At 41.4% G+C, this 11,917-nt stretch overlaps 1 protein-coding gene across 5 annotated transcripts; it reads right to left on the minus strand.

The window, feature by feature from the left end:
* Positions 1-1,389: 1,389 nt before the first annotated feature.
* Positions 1,390-11,809, minus strand: narf (nuclear prelamin A recognition factor). Of its 5 annotated transcripts, none has more exons than XM_026177250.1 (12): positions 11,584-11,809; positions 10,593-10,667; positions 10,420-10,485; positions 10,011-10,139; positions 9,796-9,928; positions 9,370-9,504; positions 8,348-8,466; positions 6,911-7,043; positions 5,296-5,368; positions 5,004-5,141; positions 4,343-4,500; positions 1,390-4,250 (listed from the first exon to the last, which is right to left on the minus strand). In XM_026177250.1, exons 2-12 carry the CDS (start codon positions 10,647-10,649, stop codon positions 4,000-4,002), a joined length of 1,392 nt encoding a protein of 463 aa, XP_026033035.1. In that variant the 5' UTR covers positions 10,650-10,667; positions 11,584-11,809; the 3' UTR covers positions 1,390-3,999. The 5 variants fall into 5 exon arrangements, with proteins under 5 accessions (XP_026033035.1, XP_026033034.1, XP_026033033.1 ...); XM_026177249.1 differs by having other exon boundaries at positions 11,454-11,809; XM_026177248.1 differs by having other exon boundaries at positions 11,370-11,808.
* Between the last annotated feature and the right edge of the window lie 108 nt (positions 11,810-11,917).

The following is an 11,917-nucleotide window of genomic DNA, read 5'->3' on the forward strand; positions in this document are numbered from 1 at the left end:
ACCATAGAAGAAATTGGTCATGAGACCGGACATTTTTGATTTTTGAAGATGTAAATCTGAAAGTAGTTGTGATTGTCATTGTGAAGTTCGCATCAAAACCAAATCATACACCTACATTGGATTGGTTGATGGTGCTGACACTGGTTTTTAAGTTTTTAAGGTGAAGTCGTAATAGGTCTGTAAATTTAAAGCCCATCTTCACTTTCAAGGAAAATGATGACGGAGTCATCCCTAGAGTAGATGTGCATAAAAACAGCCATCCACACCACACAAACTTGGTGATACTGCCAGAAGAGAGCAGTGGGTAGCATCAATGAGTTCAAGTGTTGTTAGGCTGTGTTTAAGAAAACTGACTTTTGATGTGCTCATGTGGCAGAATTGGCTTATGTAAAATTGGCCTTTGAGGTTTTAAAATAAGTTTAAATAAACCTTAGATTATTAATTTTGTGTTAAATTTGTCTAGCTGTTATATAGCATTACAGTTTCTGAGATCAAAGTCTACTGTTTTACTTTCATAATCAATGGCACCCAAGGTATTCTCTCCAAAGGCACAACTTACCCTGCACCAGGGGCAAGTTGTGCCACAAGACCACTTTTTTTTCAGAAAGCTATATTTCTTAAATACTATATGTGTGATTGTTCCCAGGGACGCACGACATCCTGAAATATATTTACATATTTTATTTGGAAGCATTACAGTCATGGTTTTAAGTAAAACATGGCACAACCCACCCCATCGTCCCCTCCTACTGTTTTGTTCATAAATTATAGTCACATCAAGGTTTGAGAAGAAGCTGTTATTAAAACCTGCATTTCAACAAAGAGCTGTCAAAGGACATCAAGGACGAGACTGTAGAGAAAGTGCTGCTCAGATAAAACCTAAATTGAGGAGTATGACCCAAAGAACACCATCGCCACAGTTAAGCATGGTGGAAACATTATGCTATGGGGCTGTTTTTCTGCCAAGGGTAGGGGACGACCTCCAGCATGACAATGACCTAAAACATACCACCAAGGCAACAAAGGAGCGACTAAAGAAGAAGCACATTAAGGTCATGGAGTTGACTAACCAGACCTGAATGCTTGAGGATTTCTCTGGATTTCATTGAACTATTTCATCTTTATGTTTTCTGAGTTTAAAGCTGCTGTGTGTATTGTTTCTACACCTTAACTGTAGTTGTCACAATTGGTGACAAATACTTGTGATATCGTGTGATGTCACGGCAAGATTATACAGAACCATGCCACTACATGCCACGCTGTATTGTACTGTTACTCTTACCAAGCATACGTTTTCTGAGGTAATACAAGCAGTTATAAGGGTGACAAATCTGTCAAGCGGTGAGTGTTGATATGGTGAGTAGTTTAAAAAAGGGAGGTACAGATACATATCAGCAGATCTCTGAGTTTATTGCTTAACAGAAACTAAATGAAAAACCCACAAGACAGATTACAGATGCTATTTCTGTGTCTCTGCTTATCTTCATCTCCAAGTCCTTACTGTACTAAAGACAGTGTTAACTTTGTGAGAATACTTCATGTAGATCATGAACTGTTGTCATGTGTCCATTCACTTACATTTACACACACATTAAAATATAAGTAGGTGTATGAGTTGATGAGGCATGTGCTCAAAGTGATCACATCTGTAATGTTGAACTGGTAAATTGTACAGTGTGTGATAACTGCTGTGTTAACATGCTCATAACAGCAGCAAATGAAAAATGCTATGGGCGGTTCAGATGTATAACAACCTTTCTTGTTCAGCATTGCCCTTTAAGGATGTGGACTGTGATACATGCACAACAAACTAATAGATTAAGATGTCCCATAAATACACAAACACACTCACTGGTTTTATAATTTTGAGTCACTGGGAGTTATGGTTTTCTGTGGCTGACACAGCAAGCCAAAAGAAAAAAAAAAGAAAAAGAAAATGGAAAAATGATCAAATCCTGAGAAAGTTATGGAATAACTTAAGTCCATATTAAAATCCAACAGGAGTCAATGTTCTAAACAGTCAGATCAAAGTAATTCAAATAGGATTTAAGTAGGCTGGCTGAAAGGAAAAAGCTTGACGTAATAACCAATTTCACTTTTTAGACTCAACGTTTTGCTTTTGTAAATTTGGATCAGCAGCTCTCAGTTACCCTCACGCATGTCTATCATTTGTTAAAATATGAAGAAGCAGCAGCACGCACCTGTTAGAGAGCTTGTTGCTTTAAGAGCATCTGGGGACAACTCAGAGTAACACCACCGATTATAAATGCCGCTTTTTTTTTTTTTTTTAACCACACACCAGCGCTGCCAGAGAAACATGGTGCTGATGTTAAACTCTTACAAACTTTTTGAAGATTAAAAACACCCCACAAGTGTTTTTTAGATTATTTTAAGAAATAGTATTCATCTGAATTATGCTACTGATGCTGACTGAAAACAAGGGGGATTTAAAATCAAAGGCACGTTTGGCTTTTTGTTGTGATAATTAACTATGTTAATATCTTTCCTTCTTTGAAGCTTGCAATATTGACTTTTTGACTGAGTGAAAACAGATTTGTTTCCTTGTATAAATCAAAAACATGTCCACCAAATGTGTTTTTCTCCATCCAAGAAAACAATAAATCTCATATTTTGCTTTAATTTGATGCGACTACAGACTGAACAACTTGGCAGGTGTTGGTGAGAAAACGTCAGATGAGCCATTTCCCTTTGACTCAGAGACAACCTGGATCTAAATAATAAGCAATAATAAGTGTGAATATGCATGTTATTTCAACAGTGTCATAACCTTTTTCTTTAAATTGCCAGTTTTAATATTTCTTTTGAAGAAATTCAAAGATTAATCCATTTGTTCGCTTAATGACAGCACAGAAAATCTAAATATTTTCAGCCATCAATCATCAGTGATGCATCTGAGGTGCTCCTAAGGTTCAAATTTTGGTCCCTTCTTGTTCTCTAGTTCTTCTATGTTTCCACTAAGACTATACACATTTCTCCTGTGACCTGTAGTACTCTTTTTCTATCTAGATTATTTGGTGATCAGCCTGGTTTGGAGAGATCAGCATCTTTTGGTTCTCAAAGGACCCAAAAAAAAAAATTTTTTTTTTTGGGTCCTTTTAAAAAAAAAAAATTTTTTTTTTTTAAAAGTTTCCGGAGTGACGTCTCTTTAGGTTATGACCAGGTCCCCCGACCAAAACAAAAAACCATCAGCATCAGAATGAGACAAGTCACTTATTTGTGAGAAGCATTTTTCTTTTTGTGCTTTACATAGGACACGAATGTTTGATCTTGTAAAACAATATGCATAACTTAATAAAAATACTAGTTTGTGAAACTGGAGCAGTGATACAAATGAAACCCTCTTGCAGCCTTAAACAGAAGGACTGTCCTTCCTCTGGGACGGATAATCTGAATAATGCATCAGACTTACTGTGACTGATTCAATAAGACACTGTTGCATAGTTATCACTGTGTTAGAGAACACGCAGTCTTTCAGCTAGGAACAGTGGAGATGACTTTAGCATGGAAAACTGCATGATTCATACTGGACAGCTAAGATTCAAACTCATCAAATATACATTCAGCATCCACAGGTTCGGTTCATGAGTTCCAGTTGTGATAAAAGCTTCTGTTTTCTCAAGGGGTTATTGCTCTGTGACTCGACAGGTTCACACTTGCTACAGATGTCACTTATTAGAACAGCTGGCACAGCAGGTGATCTTGTTTTTTGCCAGTTTAAGAACACCTCACTGCATTCACTGATTCACTCGGTATCATTTCTAAGTGTTTGTTTTTCTGCCCCTCACATATCATCAGGCTCGGCACAAAAGAGGCAGCCCCCCCCCCGTGGTTAAATGGAAGAATGATCTTTTGAGACGTCAGTCACTGGTCCGTCATTCTGCGTCATCCACAGTTTTTTAGAATATGTGATGGTCCAGGCAGAAGCACAATCGAATAGCTGTCCATTCATGTCTTTAAAGGAAGACGTTCCCTTTCTTCTCACCACTGCATGTGTGGGGGCTGTGCGTGGCCGTGACTCTTATCTCTGTACTCTGTGTGCAGCAACTTTCTGGTCTGTGACGAGTCCTGACCCTCCAGCCAGTCCTGATAGAGGGTGTGCAGGGTAGGGTTGAATTCTGGGAGCCGGACTGGAAGGCTGCTGTAGATCTCCTCCATCTGGTTGACCAAGGCTTTGTCCAGCCGGCCTGCACCTCCCTCACTCTCAGCCTGACCGCGGCCGCTCAAGCACCCTGAAGGGAAACATAGGAGGAATGTTAAGGGTCATAAATCTTAAAGAGCTGGCAGCAGCATGTCTGAGCTCATGGGCCGTGATGGGCGTTACCTCCGGGGCAGGACAGCACCTCCACCAGCTGATAAGGCACACGTCCCTTTCTCATACGGTGAACCAGAGTCTGGATGTTCCTGAAACCATAGACAGCAGCAAACTGCAGAAGTGTTTCACCATCCCGCTCTAGTGTCACTTCCTGGAAGTCCCGATTCCTGTAAAGTCACCAGCAAAGGGATTATACACAGATAATCAAAGAAAAGTGATCTTTAACTGATCCATCCACTGCCGTGTTTTAAACACCCACATCACACTGCTAAGCTGATTAAACTGGTTTTTCACCTTTACACAGACAAAGTAGCAGCTCTTAAGTACAGGCTGACACAGCAATGTGGGGAGTGTAGGATCACAGGGTCAGTCTTAGTTCAAAGTTAGCTCACAGTGAAGTTGGTGTGACAACAAATTTTGTATTGCTCATTGTTAATAATTGAATTGAAAGGAAATTAAAAGCAGCAGATGTGCATAAAGTTGACAATGAAGAAGGAAAAAAAAACACTTTCCGTGCATCTGTTGATGCGCCAAACGTACAAACAACCACAGTAATGTCATAATTTCACATTAACAGATGGACAAATGGATTAAAACCCTAACACCATCTCCAGAATGACACAACCGTGAGGTATTAGAACACAACTATGCCGACTGGGCCGTCTCTCACCTGAGGGTCTTATATGTGATCTCCTGGACGTCCACACCAAAGAGTTCTTTAGCAGCGTGTTTGAACACGTGTTCCAGGAAACCTTCAGAGCCTCTGCCGTCATGTCTCACCAGCGCCACGTCTCCACCGTCTCCCAGCCTACAGTCACAGTCAAAGCTGCATTGACACAGGCTCAGAGGTTGTATCCAGTCACGTAAACATTACACATCAAAGTACAATTTATTAACACTCCAACTACATAGCACTGACGTCATCGTTTACATTATTAAAAACAATGCTCTCAGCTACTCACACTTGGTCCAGTGGAACTGAGTCCAGCTCCTCCACCGACACCTTCCTCTGCTCCATCAGGTAATAAATCTGCCCTGGAACATGAAACATGACTCTTACTTTGACAGTGCTCTCTTTCATTATCCACTACAACACTCACTGGCCACTTTATTAGCTACACCTGTTTAAAGGCTTATGTACAGATGGACAAGACGACCTGCTGAAGTTCAACGTGAGCATCTGAATGTGGGAGAAAGGTTCTTTAAGTAATTTAACCGCATTTTTGTTGATCTGAGTATTTCAGAAACTGCAGATTAAAGTTTTTCCACCCAACCATCTCTAGGTTTTAAAAGCTGGATAGTGTAGTGGTAAGACTACACACTTCTGGAGTGGTGGTCGCAAGTTCAGTTCCCACCTGGTATCCAGTAAGGGTCCTGTCACGGCACGGCTATGTCTGCAGCCTGTTCGCAGTTCAGGACACAAGCATTTCACTGCATGTTCACTATATGTTGAACTGTGTATGTGACAAATAAAATTTGTATTTGTAAAAAAGAAAACAATGGCTTGTTCATGTGAGAGGAAAATGAACGGAATATTATCAGCTGACAAGAAGGCAACAGTAACTCAAATATGTCATTTTCTGCTGTGACATTCAGCTGGTTTGGCATAAACAACATGCTGCCCAGTATGAACTATTGCTGTTACTGGTGATATTTTCTTGGTACACTTTGGACTGCAGCTGAGCACTGTTTAAAAACCACAGTACAGTTGCTCATCATATCCATGCCTTTATGACCAGTGTACCCATCATCTGATGGCTGTTTCCAGCAGGATAATGCACACAGTTGCACTGATGTCAAACTGGTTTCTTGAACATAACAATGAGTTCACTGTACTCAAATGACCTCCAACAGTCATCAGATCTTAATCCAGCAGAGCACCTGATGATGTGGTACATCATAGATGTGCAGCAGCTGTGTATCATACTAGTATGAACTGAAACCTCAGAGGAATGCCTCCAGCACTTTGTTGAATCTGTCCATCTATGCCACTAAGGCTTTTCTGAAGGTAAGTGGGGTTCAACCAAGTATTAGCATGGTATACCTAATAAAGTGGCCAGTGAGTGTACATTTTACAATGATACATGCAGTGATACTCTGGTTGAAACAAAGAAAGTGAAGAAGAGGAAACATGGTTGGTTGGTTGGTACATGCAGGTGCATCAAATGAGTGCGAGTGCAGATTTCTTTTTTAGCCACAGCTGCAGCTCTCCCACAGTTGCTCACTCTGACATGCTCTGTCATACTGGGGTCAGCTGCTCTTAATCTTAAATGGATCTAGAGACAAATGGCTGAATCTCAAGAAAACAAAAGAAACCAGATCAGCATCCTGCTGGCATAATTACAGTGATTATATTCGAGTATCCATTATGACCTTTCTGAAGAACATTATAGCTGTTTAAAGCAACTCTTGGAGGAAACCTTTTAAGGATATCAAGTAATTCAGCCTTTCCACTGCACAAACAATCCTCAGGTTTCAGATACACCTCTAGACAGTAAATGTGTTCTGCTGAAACCAGAGAGAGGGGTCTAACAAACTCTAATATGGTTGCAAATATGGTCTTTTTAATAATCTTACCTGAGGTAAGTACGCAGTCTACATCCCTGGTCTCCAGCATACTGTTGTAGAACTCTTCTCTGACAGCTTCTAGCTTTTTATCAAAGCAGGGAGCCACCACCACATGGTAGAGTTTCTCTGGACTCAACTTCTGCTAGTACAGAAAACACAACAAAGACATAATAAGAGAGATTCTCTCTCATAAAATACAGAACTCAGTCTGACATTAGCCTTGGATTGTTCAGGTTTGAGACAGTACAAACACTGACTCAGATGGAACGTGTGGTTTGGGACGACGTGACTACATTAGGTGATCAAATACTGAACATTTAGAACAGCCTTTTGGCTCACAGTGATTTTTACACGTTTGATAAATTTACCTCTTTAATTTTACATTATTTTAAACTTTGGCTACATTTTTAAACATCATTTTAAAAAAACAAAAAACAACCCACAACAGTTATTTTGAAGGATTTTAAGTATTCTTTTTAGTATAATTTAAAATGACAGTTATCATTAAAAAGAATAAAAAAAAAAAATCGTAATGGCATAGATCCACTCTGTATGTGTTCTCACTGCACCTGAGAGTGGTGTAATCTGATACCCTTGGCACTACTATTGGCTGGATGCCACACACCCACTGCCCAAAGGTTAAAGCCCAGGAACATGTTGAACACAGCAAAATAACAAGAAAATGTAGCAATGGAGACAAGTGCCAGGGTCATCTGCCTGCATTGTTATGGCTTATTTTAGTGGGTCGCAAGTCATTTAAAAGGATGATCTTTGTATGTATAAATGAAGTTATATCTGGTTGTATTTACAAGTGCTACTGGCACTACTGAATATGCCAACAAAACATCCCAGCTAGCAATCATGAATAACTACGCATGTTCTTTTTAACCTTCTGCTTTTTCCTCAATGACAGTTTAATAAAAGAGCTTTAATGCAAGGTGTTACACATTTGTCAGGCTTCATTTCTGTTGCAGGATATTTTGGCTGAGCTGCTGTTAAGATTTTAGGAGCGGTTCATTAACATTAGTTCATTTGATGCATTCTTTTTCTGCATTTTGTGACAGCTTAAATTAGAGGTAATTTAACACAGGGCCTCAGAAGTGGTGAAACTTGTTTTGGTAAAGCACTTCCTGAACTACAACAAGTCCTAGAACCACATGTTGGGTGAGCAAAGTTCCCGGTCTTAACCTATTAGAGACTTTTCTAATAGAAAAAAGATTTAGAGCAGCATGAAGACCTTTTAGCCAATCAATGTTAGCCATCAGTCCCCATCAGGCTGATCACCTCTTACCTCCATTATATTTAACTCTTACGCCTATACAACAGATTAGTTTTCATTTATTTACCCTTCCTTATTTGTCGACAGACACTTAAACAAGTGGTAGAAAGACCTCCAATTACCCTGAGACCTTTGACTGTGAGTTGTCACAGTAGATCAATGCTTACCTGCTGTTTAGAGAAGTAGTCTTTGACCAGACACCCCATGATCTGTTGGGGAGACCTGGCTGTGCAGATATGAGGAGTGACCAGGCTGCCCAGAACACGCTCTGAATAGCGGATCCACCCTGTAAACACACAATGTTAAAATAACCATTAGCCTACTGTGCACGCGTGGCTCAGGGGGTTGGGAATCGCATCTGTAACCGGAAGGTCGCCAGTTCGATCCCTGGGCTCTCTGTCCTGGTCGTTGTGTCCTTGGGCAAGACACTTTACCCTACCACCTACTGGTGTTGGCCAGAGGGGCCGATGGTGCGATATGGCAGCCTCACTTCTGTCAGTCTGCCCCAGGGCAGTCTGACAGTCTGTGGCTACAACTGTAGCTGCCTCCACCAGTGTATGAATGTGAGAGTGAATGAATAGTGGCATTGTAAAGCGCTTTGGGTGCCTTGAAAAGCGCTATATAAATCCAATCCATTATTATTATTATTATTATGAATTGAAGTTTTTTATTTTAGAAACACACACCAAGAGATAGGAGGAAAAAAATCCACATAGTCCAATACATTTCTTTCATGATGATAAGCCGGCTTGCTATTTAATTACTGGTCGTTCCTCACCTGGAGGCGAGCAAAGCCCTCCTCCATGGCCAGTGTTAGACCCCACAGGATGAATACCTGGGTGTCTGCATGCACGTGTATAGCTGCAATTAAAGACCAAAAAAGTTCTAGCGTCCTATCTCTGATAAAGGGAGTGGTGCAGGAAGAGCTTCCTATCTTTCCCCAGCAGCTCTCTGCTATCTGCACCTCTAAAACCCCAGGTTCAGCACACGCACAAAAATTCACTCAAGAAAGAGCCCGGGGACTTGCAGAACAAAGAAATCTTAAAACTGAGGCAAACACCAGCACAGATGATAATCACACTGCCAAACCAGTACAACGGGGTGGGGGTTTGAAAAAAAGAGGAGAAGAAGAAGCAGCAGTAAAGAGTGGGGGGAGTATGAGGAAGGCAAAGAAGAGAGGACGGTTTACCTGGACAGGAGGAGGTGAACATGGGCAGGGCGTGGGAATCATGGTGCCTCCTGCGATATCGCTGAATAAACTCCTTTTGACTCTCTAGGATGCTGAAGCCAGCTGCCAGAGTGGTGTCAAACACATATTGCACTCCTGCAGGGAAAACCCAGAGTGACGAAGCAGAATGCACACAACAAACAGGGAAATGTTGAACATGTATGATAAATACCAGGGCGTACGGGTAATCCGTGCACACCTGCTTGCAGAAAGGTAAACTTAAGTCTGTTTAGCAGAAAAGTGGGAAGTACGGCCAAAAAAAAAAAAAAAGTAGCTTTTTTTAAAATAACAAAACAAGCTAACAACAGAAAGAAACAAAAAGGAGAGAGTAGGAAACTTATGGTAAAGTCTACTTCGTATTTCATAAAAGAAAAAAACTCAAATCACCAATGTGCTTGAGGAAGCCGCAGAGCTTGTGGGCCGCTTCAGCGATGTCCACACCGAACTTGACAGCAAAGAAAGGCAGAGACTGCGGACACACCGACGCCACCAGCACCTTGTGCTTCGACGCATCACACTTCTGACAGGGACAGAGGAAGGTGTTGTTTAGCAAGCGCAACAAGGCAGCGCAGAAACACTCCCTGGTTTCAGAGGAAGTGTACCTTATTCAGCGCCAGAACTCGCTCCACTTCCTCCAGACCCTGCTGAGAAATCTTCAAGGTGTCCTCGTCTGACAGACAGCCGTCACAGGACAGGCATGCGCTCAACAAAAGCTGGGAGCCTTCATTCCCCTGAAAAAATTAGATTTTTTTCACCCCGACAACCTTTGAAGTGGGCTACGTTTCATCTTCCTGTACTGGTTATTACCTGCCTTAAGCCTACTATCTGCTAAAAGCATCTTAATCTGAATCATGCTGAAATAAAGAACTGTAACTTTTTAGACTTTATCCTCCCTGTGAACTTCAAACAGTCTGAAAGGATGCATGAAAACTGCTTAACATGGGAACATGATGAGGACTGATTCATGTAGAGCAATTAATGACTAGAGTGCACTGGGTAAGCAGATACTACCTGCCCATTGACTTCTTCGCTTTCCTGGTTTGAGTTGGCCCCATCTTCGCTTTGCTTCTTATTGCACTGTGTGTAGAAAGATCGATAAACTCAGCTCAGAACTGAGAGCAAGAAAGAGGCAGTCAACCAACCCATTTATGAGACAGCGTAGTGCTACAGAGCCATCATCATACCTGTTTGGTGCAGTTCTCGCACTTCTCCTTGCGCTTGGCTATGTTGACCTCTGACATTTTCTTCAGCAGTTATATCTTTAAATTAAGAGAGACACACAGAGATTAACATCCCAGCTCCACAGAGATTAACATCCCAGCTCCACACAGCCTAAAGTTTCCTGTAATGAAGGCAGAGGCGACTACTCTTTGCTGTTTAATTAACTCCACCTTCCACTGACTGCTTCCAGCGTCCTATCACAGGCGGGCGTTTTTATCATAAACAAAACAGCTTTATAATGGTGGGAAACTGAGTGCAAGCACAAGCTAGTCTTCTGTCATTACATCCCAAATTGCTCGGGTTAATTATATAAACAGAGTCAACAGAAACCGCCACGAAGTCCATTACGTCAGATTGCGTGCGCGTGAGGGGAAGCGCGAGAAGTATGGGCTGGAAGCTACCGTGCTATTAAAACCTATAGAGAGTTAGCTTGTTGTATAGAAACAGTCTTACTTTCATATGATACAAAAATACCTTTAAAAAAATCTAGTTTGGGGTGAATATATTTATATCTTTAAATAAGAATAGCCAAATCCTTAAGCATGCCTCACGTTAACAAGCTACCTGGTATGTTAGTTTTGCTGCCCTTAAATATACCACTTGAAAACACGCTATTTCGGTCCAGGCCTTTTTTGGGGTTTCTACATTAATTCCTGTGTGGGACCGAAGCGTGTATGCTGGTTTAACGGCGCGGCAGACGCAGTGTTAACGCTGCAAGGTCGAATTTTAAGGTAACTCACCGGACGGTTTATTTCACTGCTCTTTCGGACAAAGACATGGGGAAAAATGTAGAAGAGCAGCCAGTGCTAAAGAAGACTACATACAGGTGAACTCGACAGTTACTCAGCACCCTTCGTTTTCCGGTCAACTCGTCTGTGGACGGCGTCACCGCCACTGTTGGCCGCCAGGCTTGAACCTCTGCGGTTATTTCATAATACTCTAACTGCCGCTTACAAAAGCGACGAGACTCCTCTAGTGTCCAAGCCAGTCGTCCGACTCCATTGTGTACCCCGGCGACCTCTGAGCGCATGCGCAAACTGTGTACGAGTTGCTCCGGAAGCTCGTGTGTAGAAAGACGTCTTCTTACCTCACGTCACACTAAATTCAAATGTGATAGAAACAGCTTTGATAAAAACTCAGTTTAGGTATTTCTGAAAAGAAAACCTGTGTGGTTGTTATCGAGTTATGAACGCCTTTTCAAATTGTTACTATGTTTGAAACATTTAAGTACACAATCATATATACTACTTGCTTGCTTATGGTAGGCGTATGCAGGCAAATGTAATGT

The sequence above is a fragment of the Astatotilapia calliptera genome, chromosome 8 (genome assembly GCF_900246225.1).
Source record: "Astatotilapia calliptera chromosome 8, fAstCal1.2, whole genome shotgun sequence".
Taxonomy (NCBI): Eukaryota; Metazoa; Chordata; class Actinopteri; order Cichliformes; family Cichlidae; genus Astatotilapia; species Astatotilapia calliptera.